At 42.2% G+C, this 26122-nt stretch overlaps 1 protein-coding gene across 2 annotated transcripts in view; it reads right to left on the bottom strand.

Moving 5' to 3' along the window:
• Positions 1 to 26122, bottom strand: part of LOC120802012 (anosmin-1) — a 40706-nt gene that overhangs the window by 1819 nt on the left and 12765 nt on the right. The window contains exons 3-14 of one of the 2 annotated variants that reach the window (XM_040149434.1): positions 17754 to 17816; positions 17189 to 17411; positions 12657 to 12841; positions 12179 to 12308; positions 9551 to 9756; positions 7660 to 7804; positions 6190 to 6336; positions 3173 to 3261; positions 1874 to 2045; positions 1192 to 1412; positions 1069 to 1104; positions 376 to 517 (exon numbers count right to left, since the gene is read on the bottom strand). In XM_040149434.1, coding sequence (XP_040005368.1) covers positions 376 to 517; positions 1069 to 1104; positions 1192 to 1412; positions 1874 to 2045; positions 3173 to 3261; positions 6190 to 6336; positions 7660 to 7804; positions 9551 to 9756; positions 12179 to 12308; positions 12657 to 12841; positions 17189 to 17411; positions 17754 to 17816 — 1759 coding nt within the window. The remainder of the gene's footprint in view (positions 1 to 375; positions 518 to 1068; positions 1105 to 1191; positions 1413 to 1873; positions 2046 to 3172; positions 3262 to 6189; positions 6337 to 7659; positions 7805 to 9550; positions 9757 to 12178; positions 12309 to 12656; positions 12842 to 17188; positions 17412 to 17753; positions 17817 to 26122) is intronic. The other variant, XM_040149435.1, reaches the window with a different exon arrangement.

The raw sequence follows: 26122 nt of genomic DNA, 5'->3' as shown, positions 1-26122 counted from the left end.
CCATTTTACGGGGAATTGTGAGCCAGACTATTTCTTGGCTCTGAGCAGTTCAGATTTTGTTATCACTGGACAGAGCCAGGCTAGCTGTTTCCCCTTGATTCCAGTCTTTATGCTAAGCTAAGGTAACTGGCTTCTCACTGTACCCCTATATTTATTGCTTGATCTTCTCATCAAACGCTTGGCAAGAAACTGAATAAGCATGTTAAAGATAAATGGAAGATCTTCAGTAGGCTGTTGAACACAAACTTCGTATCAGTGGACATGATGTAGCACCAAAGATGCCACAATATTAAAAAAAATCTGGCAGATTATCACTTACATTGAGCTTATTAAGGTTCAACTCATAGCAGCAGCTAACAATGACTTAGTACTTACGGTGTTGAATGACTGGTAATATGTTTGGGGTCTGGAAGGTCTTGACAGTGGCAGGACCTTCTCCTCCAGTTGTTATGACCTGCACCTCCAATCTGTAGTAGGTGGATGGCCGCAGGTTGGACACTACGAGCAAGTTATGATCCTGCCAAGTGAGGGAGGAGAGCAGCAGAAGACATGCAAACAGTTGAAATACAACAGAACGCATCTCTGAATTTGACAGGATATAGATTTGAAAGGGCTGTCGACTAGGGGAGTATCAGCCGCATAGCTGTCTGTGCACAAGCCACAGACAAAAACAAAGACTTTATTTTTATAAGGCTTGCTGTCTCTCTTCATTGCTGCCAGCTTGATAAAGTGTGCGGTGGGAGGTTTTATTTATAGATGATCTCCAGAGGCTGAGAGGTGTAGATAGGCGGAACGTGTTGTTGATGGAGGAGATTATGTCAAAGAGCGGCTTTTTCAGAGCTCTCACGGAGGATGAAAGAGGAAGATGTGAAGGCAGATGAAAAGGTAGAGGAGGAGAACTTCAAGCAGGACACAACATTTCCTCAGATCCATCCCTGTGTCTGTCTACACACCACCACTTATCACAAGATTCATGCAAAGAGGCCACAACAGTGTTATCCCTAAATCACCCTAACCTCTGACAGATTCTGTGAAATTAAATGCTGAAGGTAAAACACACTTTCCTACCGCAAGGTCCCTGTGGCGTATGGAAAAATATTCAACCTGCAACATTTGAAAACAGCCTTTATTCTATGGCTTTTAGGGGAGTTAAAACAGAAACCAATCCTGTTTTAATGAAAACACACTCACTGGAGGCAGGATCTGGGACTGGGAGATGATGCTGTTGGGTAGACTGTTTTGCCGGCTCTCAGTGGTGATCTCAGCCCAGGTGACCTGGAAGCCTGTGATTCGCTGATGGGGAGCCACCCTGGACACACGCCACAGGAAGTTGCCAGTGATGTTTCCCTCATTGATGGAGAAGGAAGCTGTCAGGTTCTCTGGCTTAGCCAAAACCTTTGGGGGCCCTGGTGCTGTTAGGAGAGAGGTGGTGTTAGTCAGGTTGGTAATATTAGAGGAATAGTTTGACATTTTGGGAAATATGCTTATTTGGTTTCTTGCCAAGAATTAGATGATAAACAAGATACAACGTGTTAACTTGTGAGCTTTAGAGGTTCTGGTAGGCGGATTTTGTTACCTTTGGACAGAACCAGGCTAGCTGTTTCCAGTCTTTGTGCTAAGCTAAGCTAACGGAATGCTGGCTGTAGCTTCATATTTACCATACAGACACAAGAGTGGTTTCTATCTACTCATCTAACTCTGGACAAGAAAGCAAAGAAAGGTATTTCACAAAATGTTGAAGTATTCTTTTAACAGTGTATTAATTTTGTCCATAATCATGATTATAATATGCTACAGTGTATGGTTAATGTGTTTACACTAATGTGGATCAATTTTACAATGCCCTTTATATCTCAAACCCCTGAACACTCACCTCCCTCCCCTGGGCAGGGAATGTGTTTGTGAGTCTTGCTCCGAATGGTAGCACAGGATGGGGTGAGGAAGGTGGTGCTCTCATCCTTGGAGCGTCTCTTGGACTTCAGCATGTGAACAGTGACTTTGTACTTGCAGGAGAACAGCAGGCCCGGCAGGTTGATGTAGTTCTCCTGAGCCAAGAAACACATTATTCAGCCCTGATGACTTTGACATGTTACCCAGGTCAGGTCCCATGGAGTTTCGGAGATAATTAAATACAAAGTGCCGGGGCAGATCACATTCCCACTCAGTCCTCAGGAACATGCCCCACATTACAGGACCACTTTGAACAGTCACATGGTAAAGGTTAGACCTCTATTCTCCTATTAAAACTGCAATATAAGTGATTGTTTATAGCTCCCAAATGAAAAAACAAAGATGAACTTAATTAAGAAACAGTAACCAAATTGGAATCATGTGTAACTTGAAAAGAGAATAGCCTCTAAATCCATATTAATGAATTCTGTGCAGCAGTCTTACACTTTACACTCACTTCAAACTTTAATTGTCTATTGATCGTAAAAAAAAAAAAAAAAAAAAAAAAAAAAAAAGCCTTTCTAATCTTTTTTGGAGGACACAAAAAAAATCACACTGACTAGTGTATTTAGATCTTGCATTTGTAATAAAGATATTCTACATTAATAAGCAGTCCCTTGAGAAAGAATGCATGTATATTCTCTCTGATATGAAACAGCTTTGATTAAAAGTGAATGAGGCGCTGTGCTCACATAAAAGCACAAGCCTGGACTCCTTCCCAGTGATTTATAGAAAATGAATGTATATTTCCTAGCAACCAGAGCGCTGGTCCCCAAAGAATGTGTTGATTGCCCGGCCTCTGCCATCCTGTATCAGCCTGAGTTAACCCTCCCAGCCCGTACCCAGGCCCTACAACAGCCTAAAGGAAAACCCCATGTAGAGACAGTGCTGGAGCCATTTGACGTCAATGATTCCCCCATTCTGGGAAACATTTTTTCAGTAAATGCATTTTATTGGCCAACACACCACATGCTGACCACACGACTGACTCATAATATTCAAAACAACAGCCAGAGATTTGTCCAGCGCAAATCCAATGCAACAAGGGTTCGGGCTCACTCCTTGGAGTTGCTTTCTTTGGAGGAGCTGTCCTTTATAAGCAGTAGACAAAAGCATAGCCACATGCTTTGCATAGCATAGAGCTGCTGATCAAGTCATAGCTCTGTGCACTCTAAGATCCAGTCTTCAGTTGGAAGGTGTGAAATGGTTGCTGGGGACTGACCTGCGTGACAGATTTCTCTGGTCCTCGGGTCTCATTGTGGCTGCAGTACTCCGGCATCCACTGGACGTGGTAGCGACTCACTGTGGGATCTGAAACAAGGAGGATGAGAAGAGAAAATTCCAAATCACATAAGAAGGACCCAACTCAGTATTCAGATCTAATACTTTTTTATATTTTCTTATAAAATGTAAAAATACTCCATTACAAAGGCAAGTCCCGCATCAAAATTTTTACTTAACTAAAAGTATGTGCAAAATGTACTTCAGTACTAAACGTAAAAGTACCCATCAGGCAGCATAATGGCCCTTGTCAGTTATTATATTATTTTAAAATTGGACTATTTACTGGTGTCAAAATGATCAATTGATCAAATCAAAAGAAAATGTATCAACAATAATTTTTATCTTTGATCTGTTCTGTCTGTTTGGCTTCCAAAACAAGCAACGTGGCTCTATGAAACTGTGACAGTGTCTTAACCACTTTCTGAGATTTCACATACTAAATAATCAATGGATTAAAGAAAAAAAAATCAATAGATTAATCGAAAATATTGTTTAGTTTTTTAGCTTCAGCCGTAATTATTATTACTGATGCAATACTGTGTATGGACCAGGTCAAGGTGCAACTAACTTTAGTTACTATACACACTATTGGGTCCTTTAATTTTATAACAAGGCATCGTATCTATAAGGTCATTGCATGTTTTATATGTGAAGTCTTATCCTGCAAAGTGATTGGTAGCAAGTAGCTGTAGTTCAGTAAAACAGCAAGATAAATCGCATGGTTGGTTGTTTGATCCCCAAGCTTCTCCTCCACAGATCAAAGTGTCCGTGGGAAACAACGTTTGAGTAGGTGCACACAATGTAACTCTCTTTAGACATTGCGATGCGATGTAGCAACAGTGATCAAATAAATGCATCGGAGTACAAGGTTCTGCCTTTCTCCATCTGAAATAAGTTAAATGGGTTAAAGTATAAAGTAGCTTTTAAATCCTTAAAACTGTGCCTCAGTACAGTACTTGAGTAATGTTCTTGGTTACGTTCCACCACCGCACCCACTCAACATTAATCTCATATCAAAAGACAATCTGACAGACTGAAATGATTAACTGATGGGTATCTCACAGATTACAACACTTCCTATCTGAGATCTGGTATCACTGTTTCCATTATTGATGATCAAGATAACGCTCTGAAAGGAGAAAGCTTGAAAGTGCTTCCTTCTTTATCTTTGTATTAGCCTATTAACAGGATCTTCCTGTTTCCTGAACCTTTCCTTTTGTTCACTGAAGGCTCATTTCCCAAACCAAACTCTTCTGCTACAACTTCAAGGATTTGTATACTCAACAGTGGAGTAGCAGCCCTGGTCATGCTGGGACACTCTAGCTCTCTCAGCTGCACACTCAAGCAGCAACATTCGGTACAGTACTGTACAGTAGCTCCTCATAAGCTCATCAACATTGTTTATCTGCCCATCACCCTCATCTTATGTTACTGGATTTTTTATTCATTCAACTGTGTTGCTTGGATATGTGAAATACCTCTCAATTAATAATTGAGTTATGCTATGTTAACCCGTTGGCGGGGGCCTGGGTTTTGGTGAGGAGATAAAAGGGTTCCTTTGAAGGCTTAGACACAGATCTGGCACTTAGAGCCCCTGAGCTCTTTGGAAGCAGAAGAGAGGAATTACAGGGAACCGGGAAAAAATAAACAAGATATGCTTAGCGGGGTCTGGCGGAGAGGGGAAGTAATATGTAAAACAAGAGATGGGACATGGAAATCAGGTAGAGAACAGAACCTCAGCAGTGTCTGATAAATCACGACTGGAAGCAAGCCTCAGAAGTGCCGCCACCGCTGGACTGCCGTCTATTGTCTGGGTGTTGGGCAGACAGCGATATATTATCTGAGCTGGTGTACAGTAAGGTTCTCTTTCGACTGCTGGAGACAACCCAGAGGCTGGGCTGCTTTGGATCACAGAGACAATGAGTGAGGGGTTTAATCATGGTTCAGTTAACCTGTACCTTTTCTTTGTCACACAAACCAGATGTCCAGAAACTCAAACTCTCCTGGCCATCTGTATGTCTGTATGTTTACAGTAGTGGAACGCAGGTTGTCAGAGTCAAAGCCAGGTTCATCCCTCTGACTAACGAGCAGCAGTGACACACACACTGCAGACCAGCATCGCAAACAAGAGACAGAAAGAGAAGCTGGACCAGGAATCAACTCTGCTCTGCAACACTGTGATTCCCCAGCCATACTTGATCCTCGTCAGCATCACTCAGCTCTCTGAGTCCAGGCCAACCTTGCAAACAGCTCTGGGCCAACTCTATCTTCCCCCTCGTTCTCTCTCATTCTGATTCAGCACTTGGTGTCTCACCAGGCCTCTCCTTCAGCCAGGGTTTGCATTCTTGACTCTAAGATGTGGAGTTTGGCTTGGGCGATGACATATATTAGTAACATAACATAGACCAGTGAATGGGACTTGACAGGTTACCCTGAGAGCACAGCTTTCAAGGTTTCCATATTTTCACTCTGGTATTAACAGAAGGGCTGGGGAATGGACACCACTGGGACAGGCATTCCTATAGGCTTTAACCCCTTGCGGTGCTGCAACCCACGGCCTATTCTGCTCCCTATGACATCAGGTCTTGTAAAACAAAATGGGCTGCTTCAATGCTAATGGGAGGGTGAGGATCTATTAAATACAGCTGTCAATAAATCCCAGTGCACGGCTCCGGCTCTGTGTGTTTATTGTTCTTTACTAAACAGTGGCTCCGCTCTACCAGTCCATGTGCAGGTCTACACCAATTTGCCAAGCACTCACATTACCCAGCTCCCACAAAGACACATTGTTTCATTTATTATCACATTTCTAAAAGGAATCTTCCATTGTTTGAGAACCTGAGAATCAGTCATAACACTTTATGATAGTGTACATGCATCATAGTGATTGATGGGCATAATGGGGTGCTAATTAGATTCTAACAAAGCTATAAATCAATACAGTAGAGCGCATACCTCCCCGGTTCTTCCAGTAGACACGGACCTGCAGCTGGCCATCCTGGTAGAAGGGCGTGCCTACCTCTAGAGGGCCAGAAGGGCGTTTAGCCAGGGTCGATCCAAGAGGGGATATCTCCTCCTTCTTTGACTTGAGCACTGATTTTACTGGGAAGAGAAAGGAGAAATGTTTGCTGCTGTAGCTAAGACACAGTAGTGACTGTGTTGTGGCAAACTCTCCAGCATGGTAACAAAAAAAAACAATTGTTTCTTTGTGAAATAACAGCAGCTACAACATATTCACTATGCGTAGATTTGCTGTAATTTGATGGGTACACACAGCACTAACACTGCCAAGGTTAGAGGTTCAATTCCCTCTAAAGTTACACATGCTTAAACTGTACACACTCATAGTACTGAAGCTTGGTCTGTTCTTCCTAAAGACGCAGGAGCTCCGGATGAATGCAGATGTGTTGTCAGTGCACTTTGGCCATTCCTGTTTTTTGCAATTCTCATGATGATTGTTTTCTTGAAGACTCAGTAATTTGGGAAAATTAAACTTGATTAAAAATTGGAAACTGCTAGGTTTGTTTAGCCAATCCCAAACGGATCTGTAATCACACATCTGCAGCTCCATCCAAGTTTTTGTTTGATTTCAGGAAGTGCATGACCCTTCATGTGACTCATGATTGCACCTATCATTCGTACTTGGCTGCTAAATATCCTCAGCTGCATCAGTTTCTGAGCGGAGACTTAATCACCACTAAGGTGCTTTGGCTAAACATGTTCACCAAATGGCATATACATACATAGTATAGTGTAACAAGACTGCCCAGAGGCCATGCTAGCATCTCTGTGTGGCTATACAACCCTGCTTTGAGCTACATGCTAACATCAGCGAGCTAGCATGCTCACAGTAACAATGCTAACATGCTAGTATTTAACAGGTTTACCACATTCACTATCTTAGTGTAGGGTGTTAGCACACTAGCATTGTTCATTTGGACTAATCTAAAAGTGCAGCTGGGGCTAATGGTAACGTCATTACGTTTGCAGGTATTTCTTCCTAAACCAAAGTATTGTACAAAGTGAAATTTTGATGATGGCAATAGAGGAAAATCAAATTAATCAAAGTTATTGAAATTAAGTCTGAGGAGAGGATGAATGTTTGTAAGAAAAATCATGACAATCGTTACTTGTCGAGACCTTTCCCTAAAAAGCCACAACTATCTACCTCATGGTGGCACTACAGGTAAAGTCAGGGGATCACCAATTTTTTTGGATTCATCTTCTGGGAACCATGAATGTCTGTGCAAAATTTCATGGCAATCCATCCAATAGTTGTTGAGATATTTCAGTCTGGACCAAATAAGTGAACAAACCAACCGACACTGCCAACCCTCGAGCCATGAAGTTAGGGTGCCTAAAAGACATGGCTAAAATCAAGTTTGACAGCTCGATGAACAATAAAATATTAGCACCAGTGTTTACCTGATTCATTATTCAGGGTGGTGCTGAAGTGAAGAGAAGCCTTGGAGCTCTTCAGTCGCACCTGTCCCCAGTATGTGACAGCCTGCACCTCCACAGTGTAACTGTTGTTCTGTTGAAGTCCCTCCAGATCCACCCAGCTCTGAGCCTTTATCAACAGAAAACACAAGCATGTTGGCACGTGTATGTTACCGCACTGTCACTTGAGCCTCCTTTCAAAGCCCTGTCACTATCCCCAGTCATAGTTCCAGCTCAGCTCAGCCCGGGCCAACTTGGGCCTGTGGGAAATCCCTGCTTATTAAGAACACATGTGGAGCTGAGGAAGGTACCGTGGTGAAGAGATAGCCTTCAGGGCCTTCTGAGGAGCCATGTTATCAGAGCCTCCCAGGGCTTCCTCACTGTGTTTGACTTCCAGCATTCCACCATCAGCGTGAGCTTGATGAGTTCTTGTTATTGACTGTGCGTGTTTTGACATTCCTCTACCAGCAGGCTGCTTTGAAAGCCCTGAGGTGCCAAAGTGGAAACCAGTAGTACATGTGTCAATAGGTGTCTGGTGTCTCCCACCTCTATCTCTTCTGTGCCACATCTGCTACGCATTTCAAAAACTAATTCAGGAGAAGACTCTATAGAGGTGTGTTTGGACTGTCTAGACAATCTGTCTTTCTGCTCAAGTCTCTAATGAAATGCTATGCAGAGATAGTGAGCCACAGGTATGTGCTATCATGTTACATGTTTCGCGATAAATTGTGAACAAAACTTTTAAACACCAAATGTATTCAGCTATACATATAGTCTGTGATTTATGAGTAGAGTAAATTATCTTGTCATATGACTTATCTATGAGGTAAATTCAGTGTAGAAGGGTTTATGGACCCACTCCATCAGTCTTTGACAGTGCAATCAATGTTTGCATAGATAATTGTGTAATTTTTATGGAGAAACAAAAAGCATATTTGCAATACTATCAAAATGTTTGTGGGTTTCTGAGTTGCCCAACTCAGGAAGTCTACCTTTGGAAACTCTTAGCTTGCCTGTTTGTTAGAGCTTTGGTAACCAAATTATATTTATCCTTTCTAGGTGATTGCAAGTGGGGGGCTTAGTTTATGTGACATCCCAGACAAAGGGCCATGAAACTGCTTCTTTCTGGCCAGAGAAATTTTTGAGAATGTTCCAGTATGCAAACTAAACTTTTCCAAGGAATAATAAGGGCTTTAACAACAAGAATCAAGAAGAAAAAAATGTTTCTTGGATGTTTTAAGCTGTTCTGTCGTGTTTTGCTGAGTCTCCCTTTGTTCTAAATATACTGTATCATGTAAAAGATAATAATAGGTTAGGAACTGAGAGTATAGTTATACAACCAATGACTTTGAAGCTACTGACATTCATGTTAAAATAAGTAATAAATAGTCAAATAAACCCATGTACCACTTCAAAAATATCTGAAGTACACAATCATAAACTGAGTAGGAGAAAAGAAAAGTGCCAAAATACCAACTGAAAAAATATGAAGAATACAAATTGAGATATTTAAGAAACACAGATTTCAAATCATGATTTACCACTATAAATAGGGCTATTTATCACACTTAATGTGTTTTCTTTCAAAGCTTAACAGTGTGTTTAAGAGTTCTTTCATCAGTATAAGGAATCAAAACAATGAAGAACACATTGTATCAATCTGTGTGTGATTGATAGCCTTGCAAGTATATATAAAAAGAGGCAACTCCTACTCCATATTTATCCTTTTGGAGGCCTTCATGGATATTTATAGTGATGTGTTGAGGCCAGAGGACAAGATGCTGAGATAATCCTTGACAAGACTCTGTAGTCTTACAAAGAGATAAACAGAAAGAAAGGGAAAGAACACATCCCCAAAACAGGGTGGGAGGATTACCCCATTGGTGGTCTTTCTCCTTTTCTTTTTGGATGGCACCATGGACTTGGTGGACACAGTCCAGCTCCAGAACACTTTGAAGTGATGTACGGGGATATCGGGCTCCTCTGGCAGGGTCCAGTTGAGACGAGCTGTCACCAGGCCTTCATCACCCAGCGTCACGTTGGTGATACGCAAGCTGGTTGGGCTGGGAGGGGTGGATGGATCTGTAGATGTAGCAGCAACAAGAAAAAACACCGTCAGTGTTAACAGAGTTTAGTACATCTGTATACATTTAGGGAGGAAAATAAAAAAAAGTCTCTGGTTCTTGTATGTGACAAATCTCTTTCGTGACAAAGGCAGTTTTCTTCCGAGTATAATTTCAGGTTGAATGCATGACAGGTTAAGATTCCTTTCACCACTTGAAGGGGTTGCATTGCAGGTGAGGAGGGGGAGCAGTATGACACTGTGTAAAGTAATTAGTCCTCCACTGATAATCTGCCGTGAGATGTTATGACAGGTGTCATGTCACATCTATGAGAGCATTCTGCAGGACCGAGAACACAGGTCAGGGGTTAACAAACACATGCTGCTCACGTTGGCTACACACTCAGCATCCTTGTACTCTAACTAATGTGTGTGTATGTGTCCAGAGTGAAGCTGGTTCTGAACCTATCCGTATGTGCTGTGACCCGGCCTGCTGCCGGCTGCTGATGTCAGCCGGCTACAGGATGAGAGGCAGGGCCACTTGCCATACGCCAGACCAGAGGGAATGGCCCTGTAATAAGAAAATGATTCACGTCACAGCCCAGTTAGCTCTCGTCTCCACTGCCCTCTCCCACCTGAAACACATTTAATCCAGTCGAAAAACACTATTGGACACATCGGTTCTCCATACCAGCTGACGTTGGCTGTGCAAGATAAATAAGCGATCAGTTCTTACAAATTGCCCTAACAAAGTATAGTAGTGCAAAATTGCAATCAGATGATATTGCCAGACTATATAAATAACAATGGCATGACAGAATGGCCAGGAGCTCATCAAGTCCATGACAGCTCCCATCAATCTATCAACATTCTGGCACTGATTGGTGTGATTGGAGATCGGTTTCCACCCCTGCAGCAGAATCCTTTTCCCACCTGGTGTCCGGGTCTGTCTGACAGCCATCCAGAACACTCTGGGGAGCAAATGTATGGCGAAGGATTGACAGGACAGGTCTCTCTCTCTCTCTCTATTTCTATCTCACACACACACACACACACACACACACACACACACACACACACACACACACACACACACACACACACACACACACACACACACACACACCACCAAATGCTATACGTTTTGTCTTTGGCACAGGTTTTTAGTTTTGGTTAATGGTTAATGCTTAGGACCTCTGCCACTGCTCTAGCAGAAAAAAAAGTTTATCTACTTTTGTGAATGAATAACACAAGTTTGTTCATGTGTACTCGATGCGCTTTGTTGATGTGAAAAAAAAAATGTAGCGGTCCACACAATGCAGACAATATTTTACATCATATATACTGAATTCAAAGCTGCTTCCTGAGCCATTTAATCTCAATATATGTGAACTGGTGGGCACATGGTTCTGACTCAAACACGTCAAACAAACACACTGTATCTGATCTGAATCAGATGCAATCTAGACGCAATATTACATTCACAAACCTGTAATCCCGGGCAACCACACAACAATTGGCTGTAACTTTAACAAATGCCATCTGCAACATCAGGCGGCTATTTAGTGTCATTCAACACTGAAAATGCAGGGAAGGGGAATTAAGCAGTAACACAGGATGCCATCAGAGCTCTTTCACTAATCTGTGGCAAAGATCTGAAGCGCGCCTCGGTTACGTCACTCCCTCTGGAAGCAAGACAACACTTGCATTCATTTGAAACCTGCAATATCCCGACTAATTCAGACATATTACATTTTATATGACTGTAAAGAGGGGGAACCCCCTCCTTTGAAGACATAAATGAAGATCTGGTTACACCACAAAGAAGAAATGTTCTGCACACCCATTCGCTCCTCATTACTCGAATTCTACTTGGCATCAACATGAATTACCCTTTCTATTTAGCACACAGAGTAAATGTGTGGAAAACTGTGGAGGGGAAATACTTATTTACAATTCAGGTTAACAAGGCAAATAAGAGGAATTCAAAAGTTTCACACCCAAACACAGTTTTAAATAAACACGTGTAAGCAGTATCAACACCATCAGTCAAAAGTGATAAATGTATATTTGGTTTTACCATAAATAGTTTGCTGCTGCCTAATGGAGCCCTGGTATTGAAAAGCGAAAAGGGGACTAAAAATTGAATTTTTTTTAAAGTTTTTTTTTTTTTTTTAAATGCAGAATTTCTTTGAGCCAGTGATAAAGTAAGGTTGGATGACATGCAAAGGGAATGTTCACCACATACACCTGGTTTGTATGCTCAGATAAGAAGTCAAATCAGGTCTAAACCTCTTTCCCAAAGGCTCCACCTGTTCCAAGGTCTTAACCATAACAAATGGGGGGAAGTAGGTGTCAAACAGGAACTTACACACAAAGCAAGGCCACACACACACACACACACACACACACGCGCGCGCATATGTACATACACACACAGACCTCTGGAAGAGCGGAAGTGTTTGCTGGGTGCAGTGAAGCCGCGGGTCCCATGGACATTGACTGCAGCAACTCTGAACTGGTACCATCTGCTGGCTCTGATGTCGGCCAGTTGGACACGCTCCTCTGCAGTCTGAGGGACAGATGGGGGGAGAGAAAACCACAGGGGTCAGGGTTCGAGCAGGGTCACAGCCCCATGTGAGTTTGCTGCCACATCAGTCATCTGTGTGTTTCTCTTTGCCAAACTTTCAAAGACACTGTGACTGTGAGGAATGTGCAACCATGTGCAACAGTCTGTCAGTGCAGTGCAGCACTTTCACAGCTGTAGCATGTGGCACGCTGGGACATGTGAAGCTGAAATTTCATTCTGATACAAATCTGATCGAAAGAGAAACAAAATTTGATGGGATTTAAAGACAAAAATTTTTTTATCTTACTGGTAAGCCTCAGCATTTTACTTGCAAGGTATGTAGATTCCTACCTGTGCCACTGTCTGCCACTCTGTGGCATCATCCTCGCTGGGATGGATGCCATAGTTCCAGCGGCGCTGCACCACATAGAGGACAGGCTCCACGGATATGTTGAACTTGGAGGACCAGCGGATTTCCAGCTGACCTGACAGCTGCTCCAAAAACACCAGCTCTTTCCTCGGCTTCAGAGGGACTCCTAAAAGTACAAGCAAGGAAGACAACACTATGACGAGAGTTGATATCACCACTGTGTTGAACATTACAGGTCAACTTCTTCTTCTTCTTCCTCTCGCGAGTGAAAGATAAACGACACCTCAGAGTTGGACAGATACAGATTTGAAAATGAGACATGACCTCACTAGAATAGATTTAATACATGCTGTGGGTCAACAACATCAACTTTCCACCGTGACAGATTGTCATATTTCCTGGCCGGAGTGATGTGTTTTATGAGCTGTGCTTCTTAGTAATGATACAGATAGTTTGCATTTAGGTATGTGAGAATACGTCTCTCTCTCTCTCTATTGCAGAGACAAAATGCACAAGTCCAAACATACACACATACATGTTAAGCTCATTTGCATCGTTGCACCTCACACAGGGCCTTTCAGACAAAGTTGATGTGGTCATGTGCAATAAATTACAGATTTATTAGTTGCAAGAGTGGGCCAAATGCTCAGCCAAGTCAGACTGACTCTCTCAAGTGAATTTACTGCAGTGGAGATGTAGTGAGTTGTTGATTGAGCGTCGGGCACTGTGATAATGAGATGGAGATTGGAAAAGCGAGTTTTGAAGTACAGGAGAGGGCTGAATACATCTCACAGTTCTCAATAAATCACCTCGCACTTCAGACCATTATACTGGACCTCTGTCGCTGCTGAGCAGCCCACCACTGCTCCGTATTTATAAACAGCATCAACACACGCTCAGGGCTACCGCACAGCATGTCGGTAAACAACATAATCAAGACTGTGTTTTGTATGCACAGCTCTACATTTACTTATATCTCTATTCAGTCTTCATAAACAGCATGTAAAAGTGATTGATTGATGCATATAAAATCCTCGAAGATGGAGGAGGGTGCTTGAGTCACATGCATATGGAGTCAGTACTTTGTTTTGACCCGCTGATAGCAGCTTTCTGCATACTAACAGCTGGGGGTCATTGTGCTGTGGTTTCACAGCTCCACAGCCGAGTGTGTGTGTGTGTGTGTGTGCGCGCGCGAACAAACGTGTCACGTTTCCTGTGCAATAATGAACACCACAGCATTCCTCTTCTCCCTCTGTCTTAACTCATCCTCCAACAAAGTCACACAAGTACTCCTGCAAAGCACACACTAAAATATAAACACACACACAACCTCTCTCTTCCGCAATATGCAGGAGGGGAAACGAATACACTTTTTCTCAGCTTGCTCTTTCCAAAGATAGCTTTTGGGTCAGGGTTGGTCCAAGAATCATACAGCGTTCAGTTTTCAATGGCCACACGCTTACTCCAAACCATGATGTAACTGCTCCATTCATGTCTTAATCATGCCAACAATTACACTCCAGGAATATAATTCTCAATACTCACGCACATACTGTCATAATCACTGCTCTAATTACAGGGGCTGAGGAAAACACTACAAATACTTGTAGCACAAGGACTTACTGTAAACTGAGGATGGCTGAAAGACTGATTGAGCGACTGACTTGTTGTGATGGTGTGAATATAACTCTTGCTGAATTTAATTTCATGCTGACATCTACATTTTTCACATATTCTTTATTTTAACTACCCCCAGTTCTTCTTTCCATTTCATTCACAATATAGAGTAGAACTGTGCACGGCTTTTGATCAGAAAACATTCGTAAGAAGTCGGCCGGCATCACATATGGTGCTATTTCTTCCAAGGGATAGAGCAAGACAAGGGGAGAACTAGAGAGAAAGATATGAAAATGAAAGACATACAAGATCCTAAAAAGACCACCTATTTCCATAGGTGCACAGCATATTTTATCTGTGGCAGACCTCTGCAAATCTTTGAGTCAAATTTACAGAGCAGTGGATGATGGGTGACAGCATTGGCTCTATCGATGTAAAAAAAAAAAGAAAAAAGAAGACGCTTTGTTACACAACAAAGGCCCAGCGGGGTTCCAGTGTCTCAGAGCTCCTGAACACTGCGGCTTTTCTCTATCAGTGACATGCACATGGGCTGGGGACCCTAACCTGAACATGCACACACAAACACAAACACACACACACACATCTGAGAGTGATCTCAGTGAGGGAAACGCTCCATTTCTCCCCGCTTGTGTTTGGTAATAGCTTCCAGCATTATGGCTCACCATGGCAAAGACTACATACACACTTGTGCACACATAGAAACAATTATGCTCTTCAAACCATGAGCAACTAATTAGACCTTTAACACGGAGGACCAGGGCAGGAATTCCATCCGGACTTTCACCAAAATGCTCAGTGTAATTCAGTGTAAATGTAGTGCTGACGGCAACCCGTCATGAGTTTGGGCTAAATCAGCGGGTAGGCTACTTGATTTGAAGGTCTCACAGCGCGGTGAATGGTTTTCATTGACTGGGTCACTGTATTGAAATTTTCAAGGTTACGCCTGCTTTCATCTTTCCCCGATTAACGTGCTGTTCACCTTTAGAGCATGACATCCAGCATGAAGTCCCACGGGATTTTTCCAAATCAAATATAAATACTAGCATGCCCTTGTGCTGTGTGCACGAGCTCAAACTCACAAATCACATGCTCTTGCTTGTCACTACCAAACACAGTATGCACAGTAAAACATGCTTAAACTTTCTGCAGTGTGATTCAAAGCAAACACAGCTACACTGTGGCAGTTCAAAGCTTGATTTAGACCCACTGCTCTCACTTCAACGTCTCCTTAACTTTGTTATGGCCCTGGGCTGCCAACACTTGTGTGCTGATAATATATATAATGTAGTTCCAGCTCCCATCTCCAGGTTCGGGGGCACTTGGTTCTCCCACATAATGACTCGGCACCCTCAGAACATTAGGCCGCCTTGGGCAACACTATTAAACTGTTTTACTGGAGCAAAGATTCTTGGGTACATCTGTGTCTGTGAAACCCTCAAGCTCATCCAGCAAATTCAAGACAGAAGATATTCTCTGATTTAAAACAGAAACAGCATAAGGAATGTGTGGGTGAAGTACAATATGAAAAAGATGAAATAAGATTTATGATTCTAAGCAAGCTGTCAAAAATTCTGCAAAACAATCTGCAATCTACGTCACTGAGATTTAAAATTAATGTTTGACAGAGGGGGGTTAATTGGTTCAATGCTATTTATGCAAATTATGAAAACTGCGATACTTAATCACATTAAAAACATAACGTTTGTGTTGGACCACTTTCAGATGTACAATGTGATTTTTTGAAAAGGACAAATAGAGAGGGAGGGAGTATTCAGGATTCAGCTGATGAACCGTGTTAATCTGATCCCTCCTGGAACAGTACTGAGCAATAATTAAATAAAAAGATGAGTTGTTGAGTACCATCAGTCCACAGAGTCTAACATTCAGACACTTTATACAACGGTGTCTGTCAGCCTGGGTTACTCTACAACTCAATTATTTATCTTAATAATCATGATGTTTCTAATATAATTAATTGTTAGAGTTTTCATATTTTTCACTGAGACTTTTATCTCATGTTTTATGCAGTTTTATCTAGAGTCTTCCCTCTCTATCTCATTGCTCTTAATCTACACTGTCATGTCATTTCAAACTCATACCGTGCACTAAAACATTGTTCGAATCCACAAAAGTTTATTGCATATTCTACTTTGGAAAGTTTTCTTTGATAACAAGTGTGTCTGGTTGAATTTTAGAGAGATGTGTATTAAGTGAGAAATGAGCCATCCTGAAAAATTCCATTTGATGAAATGGTGCAACAAAACCATGGAGTATTACGTTTGAATATTTCATTCAGTGTAAACATGATTCAGCTTTAGTGAGGGGCTGGAACAGATGTTTATGAAGCTACTAACTTATATTACAACGAAATACTAAGTTTTAGGCTTACTCTAAATTACTATCAATATAGTAATATAGTAATGTTGTAATTTTCAAGACTTCATGAAATCAACCCTGTTTTTGACTTTATTTATTGTCAGTAATTGCCTCTCTGTACAGTAGTTTTCAATGTTAGTGGCTGAGCCTGCCATTCCGACACTGGAATCAAATGCACAAGGGAATTACGGGAAACAACGTTTGTATGTAATCCAGCTTTACTGTTTTTCGTTTTATCTAATTAATAACAGTGCCTCTGTGTACTATTTACTCTCCTCCTGGTGCTGCTTCACATTACAAGGACTCAGTTCAGTTGTATTTCTGACAAAGTAGCTGCTCAACAAATGGTTGCTGTTGTATTTATTATGTCGCAATTTTGCCACCGTCAACAATGGGTGTCACCGAAATTTTAGAATTACAACTTCAGAGAACAATTGGCTGTGGCAGAATCATATTACTGTAATACAATAAATGCAGGTGTATTAGCCTTTAGCATTACCTTTGTAGAGGTTTTTGGGCAGCTGGCAAGTGTGGCCACAGCCGTTAGAGCAGCACTTTTTCACAGCTGAACACTCTCCGTCCTCCTCGCAGCTCTCCACGCAGGCTGCTGCAAAGCCGCTGGCCTTCTCCGGGGCAGGACAGTCACCCTGCTTCACTCCCTCTACCGACTTCAGGAACTCACAGCTCGTAAGACACTCATAGTGCTTCTTGGGAAAGAGGGGCTAAGGAGTGGGGAGAGGATGACAAGAAGAAGGAGGAGGAAGTGGAGGAGGAGGAGAGGAAAAATACATGTCATATTACTTTTTAAGACCAACCTGCCTGGATTCAAACTGGCAGCTCTGTGAGCTAACAGGGATTGTCCTGTTTACATTTCAGCTTATGACTAACTGGAGCGGTGAGTACATTAAACAGCTTTGATTTAGCCTCACAGAGTTTCACTACAGGGCAAAAAAAGTTACTTCACACTCCTCTCAAACTTTCCTCTGATTGAGTTTTCCCACTAAGTCTGAGAAGCTCAAACACTTGACTCTGACGCAACCGCCATATTTGTGGCAGTGACATACCTCACATAAATCCTGGCACTGGTTTTCCTTCAGGTCCCAGGATTCCTTGCAGGGCTCCAGGCACTGTGAAAAGGAGAAGGGTGTCAGTTCTTCAAAGAGCCAGCCACATCAAAGGGCCGCTGCTGTGGAGATGGTGCTTTCTTTGCTCAAGCGCTGGCTGGCTGGCTGACAGGCACCTCACTCAGCCACTTCCCCTGCACGTTCACAACAACGAGTCACATCTCATTTTGTTACAGATTCCCCGCTTACCGACACAAACAATCTCCTGCAAAAGAAACATAGGGCTCTGGGGTTGTCCGTTATGAGCAGACAGGCACAGCCTTGCACTGTCTAGAAATCTACTGAAGCTTGGGTTTGTCTTGGTGTGGGTACCTGACAGATTCCTTCTTCATGCCTTAATACTACTAGCCTCCCATACTGCCTACGCCTCATCCTCATCCTGCCACTTCTCTTGCTTATTTCTGGGCCTGATACACTCTGGCACTGGCACTTAATTCCCTTCTCTTTACCACGCTGAACAGAGAGCGCCTAATAAATGATACACTTGGTTTAATGTTCTTGTGTTCTTGGGATTCCCTTTTTTAAACACGTGGAACAAATTCACTGAATGTTTGGCATAGGCATTGGATAAAAGAAAACCCTCAGCGTGAGTGCAGCTAAAAGTCATTTTGCCAAACATAATGGGATGATAAAAATTTTAATGAAAGTTTACCAATCTAGCCAAAATCCCCTTGCCTTAAATACAAAAACTCACTCTGAACAAATCAAATTCAATAAAAGCAAATGTAATACAACACAAAAGTCCATGCATGTCCAATAGAATCAGGCAGATGCTGCCGCAGTGAAGGGAATGTGTTCAGATGGGACTGAAATGAGCTGGGGTCTCATGTGCTCCTGTTGCTGGCCACCGGGAGCTGGTGTGAAAGACAAGAGCACGTTCAGTCAAACAGACAAACCACTGCCAGGCTGCTTCTGTGCTGCGCTGGGAGCAGCCCAAACCACACCAACCAGGGACCTGCCAAAGTTGCTTATTCAAGTGCATTTAATTTAGACCCCTGCACCAGCTACAGCACTGAGACGGGGCACAGCGATACATTTTCAACGCATTCACCTACATTCATCATGGTTGACAGTCCAATACGTTGGTCGATGAGAGTGGGAGACGTGATAGAGTAGATACAATAATAGAGATCTGCCATTAGCAGAGAGTCTCAAATCAGAACATTCTGTAGTCTTATGTAAGGTACAGTACAGAAGAGTGGTTAAATGAGGGCACCTACTGCGGAATGTATTTAACACAAAGCTGATGTAAGAAATTTCACATCTCAGTCAGGGGGCCAGAGCTGTATTTATGACTCTTTAATTCACTCATTAGCCAGCTCTGTCATTATTATGCCATTGCCAGTGAAAAGTTTATTTGCTTTTTATGGAGTGTGGTGGACGGGCACATGATGAAACATAAACCTTGCTTCTGGAAGAACTTGCTGCAATCAGGACCAAGCACACGCCTGCCAGCACCCAATTACACTCAGCTTCAGCTCTCTGCGTTGCCCAGCCTCGTCTCAGGCAACCCAGATCCCTGAGTGGACAATGTGTTGAGTGTTTAAAAGTCAGCTCTTCGGTGCAGAGAGGGTGGAGGAGGTTGGGAAGAAGGGTATTTTTTTAATTACTTCATAGCAATGTAGATATCAATCCAGTGATATTAAATATAAAGTGTCAGAGGAAAAAAATCAGATGCATTGGAGGGAAAGCACATAGTTATGACAGATGAGAGCTCCAAAAGAAACTAATGTGGTTTCTACAGAGCTGATCAGGTGAAACCACTGTAACACCTCGGAGATTTAAGATGACATATGAGCTCAAATTTACTGTCCAAGTTATGCCTCACCGTCTAGAGAGTCTATGCAGTTTCATCATCTGCTATTAATAATATGGTGACCTTATATCATCAGTTCTGCTCTAAATTGTGTCCTCTGAGAGTAAAGCCTGCAGCGCAGACGGGCAGTAGCAGCAACCTCAGTATCCCGGCCTCAAACGAGCACCGTGAAGGAACAATGAGGTCTTGAGGCAATAACTCTGTGCTGCAGCAGTGTCTAAAGGACATTCTGCCAGTAGACGCACATGTTAAAGCCCCCAAATCCCTTCTACAAATCACTGAACATACACATGTAAGCCTGGGGATCAAGCTCATTTTACTCATTGAAAGATCTTGTGTGCATGGAATGAATGCATTCCATTGGTTTTTCTTGAGGATGAATCTTTTTCTGGTTCAACACAATCACAACTATACAAGTGAAAATAGAATCCTCGTTACCTCGAGATGCTCGGGCTTGCGTGCCAAGCAGCATGAATTAGCACAGCACATTGCGTACCAAGGATATTGCAACACAGATGAGAATGCTGGCTGTTTGTTTAGTGTTGTCTCACGCACACAGTCCCAGCTTTTCCTTTATTATCAACTTCTTCAGGCTAAAAGTTCCAAACTATAAAAAAAGAAACTGCTGAATTGTACCAGGAAGTTGTTTTTTTTTTTTTTTTTTTTAATTATTTATCAGGACAGTTGCTTTTGCTAAATGAGCGGATATGTCGTAAACGCCTCTCTTAAAAAAAGATAAGCATTTGTGTCGAAGCAGTGATAGCTCCCTGCAGGTGTGCTGAAAACTGACAATCTGTCATCGTCTCTCCCCAGCCACACCCACAACCTGACATTTAAGCAGGGAAGAGGAGGACCGACGACAGATGTCTTGCCAAAGCAAATAGGACGGCTGGATATAATTACAAAGGTGCTCCCATCAATCAAGTCCCTGATTCCTATTTACACAGTTTGGTGTTCAATCTATACCACAGTACTGATGCTGCCAAAAACATGCTTGGGAAAGTGCCATAACATATTTTCTGTAAGCTCTTGTGCAATTTTTGGCTCCGAGGGGGGGTCACCTTCACCCTATCACATGCAGATACACAACCTCATTGTCCTCAAAAAAGCAAAACTTGCAGAATGTAATAAATTGTACACTTTTGTTTTCAGATCAATGGGAACAAGTTAAGAGATATCTGTGGTCTAACAGTGAATATCATTGGAATCCCAAGAGGCTTGGAGCCCTCAAACATTTGCACATCTTGCAACGTCAATAGCTATGCTGTTGTTTGACTTCTGAGATCTAATGTGGGAAAAACACACCACGGAACAGGAGTAGAGAACACAACTGAGACGGATGGGATCTGCTGGGTTTGGGTGCCAACGTCTGGGTCTCCCTCTATCTCTAATGTTGGCAGCACATCAGACATCAACCATCTGTTTGAATAGCGTAAGGAATGCATGTTATTATCCTATGTGATGTTAACATATTTCTGGACAAATTTCACCTCAGAAGACACAAATGCTTTTGCTCTGAGATGTAAACAAGCGCATAGGGTTGTTTCTATGGACATGAGCTGTTAGTCCTAACAAAAGTGGCTGATTTCCCCTTTGTCCCCTTATCTTCCTACCCAATAGTGACACATTCTGCATGGTTAAGTAGGAACATCCATAGCGGTCTTTCACTCCCCATTTCACGCCGTAATAAAACGCAGCAGTTGTTACTCTTGGGGACCCTGAAAGGCATTCTGTGGGGCCGATGAGAGAGTCAGGCTGAATGGCAGCCAATGTCACAGCCCATCTTCAGTTTGTCATGGCTGAGACGAGCGGGTGAAGATGGGGGAGGAGGGGGAAGGGAGAGAAAATTGGGAGGGGGGGGGGGGGTTGCCGTGTATAAAGCTGTCTTTTTCCATCATAGGAGAATTATCTAAACTATGAAAAAGTACATATATAAAATGTCACGCAATTGTTTTGTTTTAGTTAATGAAGCATGAACTGCTACCGGTCAGGACTGCTCCAGGCTTAACAATACACAGTGTATACAAAATAAAAGATGGGCCAAAATTCATACTGATGCAGATGACATTTTCCAATTTGGCCTGAACATTTATGTAAAGTCTCAGGGAGATGTGTGAAACATCTATGAATGACCCTGTTATTTTGTAAATGAAATTTAGCAAAAAACACCAAATCATACGCCAAAACATGTGAGTACCTGTGCTTTCCCTGTCTCGACACAGTCTACTAAAATATGGACTTCCCTAGTATGTTTTCTCTCTGTTATTTCAAAAGCTCGCAGATGACATTTGGGGCCTGAATGTATCGATCCCAGCGCTGATGGTTAGTGCTAAGCTCAAGGGGGGCCGGCAGATATTTACAAGGTGCCTTAGCTGCCCCTTGGGATGTAGCCGCAGCTTCCTGCTCCTCTGAGAGACAGATATGGAGGAATCTCCGACGTTGATCACGCACATTGTAAATCTCATCCCCATCATCAGTGAGTTATGGCTATTTTCTGCTGCCCTGGCACTCTTCAAACTCCCGATGACCAGACTCAATTATTCCAGGTGCTCTCAGCTGTCTGCTCACATTTATCGACCCATCCAGGAGCAAGACGTTGGGCTCTGCTCTCTTCTCAATTAAAATGTGCACAGATTGACTCACTTCTCACCCTATTGGACTTTTACTTGGCTATCATCTGCACTTGACTTCCCCACTTTCTTCTGCGTTACTGTCAGTTACTATCAGACCACATCCGCTCTAATTCACATACATTTTAAAATTCATCTTTTCCCTCTGTGTTGGCTTTCCATCTGCACTAAGCCAGCGTGTCCATAGTCAGAAAATTGATGTTTTCGAAAACTGTGTCTAATGTAGATAAATTTGAAAACAGCAGGCTCATGTTGCCGTGCAGGCAAAGAATGAACTTTTTATCATGAGATACATCTGTCACAAACACGGCCAAGGAACTTTCACTTGCCAGCAATGATATGAAGCCATGTTTCTGTGGCCTCCAACTTTTTGCTGTGATCTTTTTTTGTGTGTGTGTGCGTATTTCCAGCCCATAGCCAACCACGCAATTAGGGCTGCTGTGATCAGTTGCTGTAATTGATGACATCAACGCTGAAAATACAACAACATCAATATTTTAAACCAACACTTGAGGAATGTCAGTCATTCTTGGTTCCAGTCAACGCTACAGTTTTAGAAAATGGGGGCTGCAGCCGAGTCCAATGCGGTTGCGGCAGAGTCCGTCTCGGTTCAGTGTAAAAGTTTCCAAAGACGCAAGGCTCCGATAGTATGGGAGTGCTTTCATATTATCACAAATCAAAAAGATGGTTTGTACACTGTGCAAAGTCTTGATGGCATACCGAAGCAGCACATTCATGAGCACCTGAAGAAGAAAACACACAGGCACTTGTCTGGATGATGGACCACCAGAAAAGACAAAATCACCCTAATTGGTTGGGAGGAAAATTAGTCGTTTAGAGTAATCGACTAATCAGTAAAATAGTCGAGATAAAATAGTCGTTGGTGGTAGACCTACAGGCAATACAGGTGATGTCCCCGACACGTTTTGTGTCTGTTGTAAGACAGTTTGCATAAGTCAGTACAAAATAGTCATTTAATGAAATATGCAAATCACAGACTGTAGAGAAAAACAAGAACAGGGTTTCAAGAGATATTTTGCGGACTGGATTTGAATTTTCCGTTTTATGCAATCTTTGTAGTTGTAAATAAAGAAAATCCAAATTTCATCAAAGTGGAAGAAAGGTGGAGCTGAGTCGAGACAAGCAAGCAACAGTACCACCATGGCTGGCTGCAAGCAAGTGATCACACCCCACATACTTTTGATGTTTAAGCAAACAACAAGATTGTTTTTCAATGCAGGTGCTCATCTTTTGTACTCATGATTCAACTGGGTGAGTTTCATGTCCTTTTGAAGTGCTCCTACTGCCAGTTCCCTAACACTGTCTATGCAGAAAACACTGTCTGCCCAAAATAAGCGCTTCAATTACACAAAGAACATATGACCTTCAAATCTAATTCCCTCTCTATACTGTACTTGTGCATGTATTTATTATAACCAAACACAAAATATGTCGATGACCACACCTGTATTGAATGTCCAGGCACTATGAGACCCAAAATAAGCAACCACAGAGGACACAGGAAGTGACCAACCTAAGCTTTGAAGTATGGGCTGTACGTAACGATTATATTGATTATTCATTAATCTGTTGATTATTTTCTCAATTAATCATTTGTAAATGTCAAAAAATATTGAGAAATGCCTGTTATAATTTTCCAGAACCCAAAGGGATGATTTCAAATTGCTTGCTTTCAACCTCCAAAAAGCCAAAGATATTCAGTTGAAAAATAAATAAATAATAAATTTCAATTTTCAGTGATATAAAATAAAGCATCAAATCCTCACATCTGAGGAGCTTGAACCAGAGAATTCCTAATTAGTTTCATCCTTTTTTTTGGAGCGTTTTTGCTTGAAAAATAACCAAAATTAATAACTGATGTCTAAAATAGTTGACGACTCATTTTCTGTCAATCGACTAATCAATTACTTGACTAATGGTTTCAGCTCTGCTTTAAAGTGAATACCAAGTACCATCAGCTATGTATGTCACAACAGCCTATACAGCACATTCAACCCAGTTTCTTTTTAAACTGTGGTGCCATTTCGTAGTTTGAAAACCGCCATTAAACATATGAGAGGAAGAAGAAGAGGAGATTTTGTTCTTTTTCTATTCTTTTGGCATTTCATTGTGGATGCCTAACATTTTGAGAACAAATCTGAAAACACTATGATGGATGAAACACTTTGGACATGTAAGCATTTTTTAATTTATCCACAATACAGTGGACAGACTCCACACTCGCTGTCTGTCAGTTGTTGCCTTTCTTGCCCTCAGTTCTCAGAGGAAAGCCACAATGAGGACCATTACTCTTGATGGTTTCCTGTTTTCTCCCTCATTCTCATTCATGGCACATGCTCTACTTCAAGCTGCCTTACAGAATCCAAAGCCAGCTTGATTCAATCTAAAGCCATACTCAAGAGTGCAGCATGCCTAAAATCTTCATGGTTGCCTTTCAGCTGGTGCCCACTGATACTCTCATTACAGGTTTACCAGGCTGAAACATATTTCATGAAGTGCTGGAGTGAGTGTAAAATCATATGCTTGCAAGGCTTTCCAATAGGTCTCTGACAGGCCATTAAGTTTCAGGGGATTGTAAAAACACAGCGAGTAAATCAGGAAAACGGTATCCCTGTCCTGAATGGTTAGGAAGTCCAGACACAGTATTTTACTCAACCTAACGTGAACTTATAGTGTGTTAGGTAAATTCGAAATTGTGTATTTCATTTCTGCACTGCCGTAAGTCCGCGCAGGTGTGTGTTGAGCGGACAGTGGGGTGGAGCAGGTAGATCAAAAAGATCAACAGCATGCTGACTTGAGCTGTGAGTCTGCAACTTTATACACAGCAAGCTCACACAAGTGCTGAGAAATATGACATGAGGTTCTCCAGTGAGAAGAAGGTTGCTTACCTAAGTGCCATACTTATCTTATAACCTATCAGAAGGTAGAGATGGTTGAGAAATTAAATTTAATAATTGTATTGAAGCTGTTGGAATCAGTAAGTGTTGATGTTTAAAAAGGAAACACAAAAAGCTGTGTGAATGACTGGGAGTGCATTTTAAATATTCAATTAAAATAAAAGTCTGGGTTTGATATTTCACGGGGGCACAGATAAACTTATACTGCAGTGGTTGCTGTGGGGTTTTCTGTTCTACAATTACATAAGCCTCCGCAAACTAACAGGAAACCCACATGGCTTACAGTGTACAGCATGGTGGTGCTGCCGCACTTCATTTGTTGCCAGTGCTCAAGTCTTGGAGGTACGTGATGCACGTGTGGAAACCAGGTAGTCTATGTCTATGTGTGTGTAGCAAAATCGGTGGACGTCTCCACCCCTCTGTCTCCGTGAAAGCGCAGGTACCCAAACCATAAGGAAAGGTGGCATTAGGTGCAGCAGATCCTTTTCATCCCTGTATCTGTTTATCACTTTTGTCAGAGCTGGACAAGAAGTCTGCTAGCGATATTCTGCAGCACCTAAGAAGCTCAAAAAAATCTAAAGCTGGTTTTCATATACAGGGGTGCCAGCACCTTGCACCATTTACATTATCGCAGCAACCCATCGACAGGGTTTCCAAATGAGAAGTAATAGAAGTTATTTCCCTTATACAAGTAATGACATATTTTCCAAATCTGTGTTTTACAGCCCCGGGAGGGACGTACACTCTGAACGTTGCCAGTGTCATAATTCCGCCATATTTACAACCAACTAAAACATTGTAGTGTTCCAGCTCCAGTGCGGTGATCTGAAATGTATACGATTCAAGACTCTCTATTTTGTTTCTCAAACCAGGCTCAGAGACGGTGAGTAACCTAGCAGGTGGTGTCACAGACCTTCTTTGAGCATCACTTTAATTATTAATTTA

This window comes from Xiphias gladius, chromosome 16, assembly GCF_016859285.1.
Source record: "Xiphias gladius isolate SHS-SW01 ecotype Sanya breed wild chromosome 16, ASM1685928v1, whole genome shotgun sequence".
Taxonomy (NCBI): Eukaryota; Metazoa; Chordata; class Actinopteri; order Istiophoriformes; family Xiphiidae; genus Xiphias; species Xiphias gladius.
Note: the sequence above shows the minus strand (reverse complement) of the source record. Positions and strands in the feature narration are given on the sequence as shown.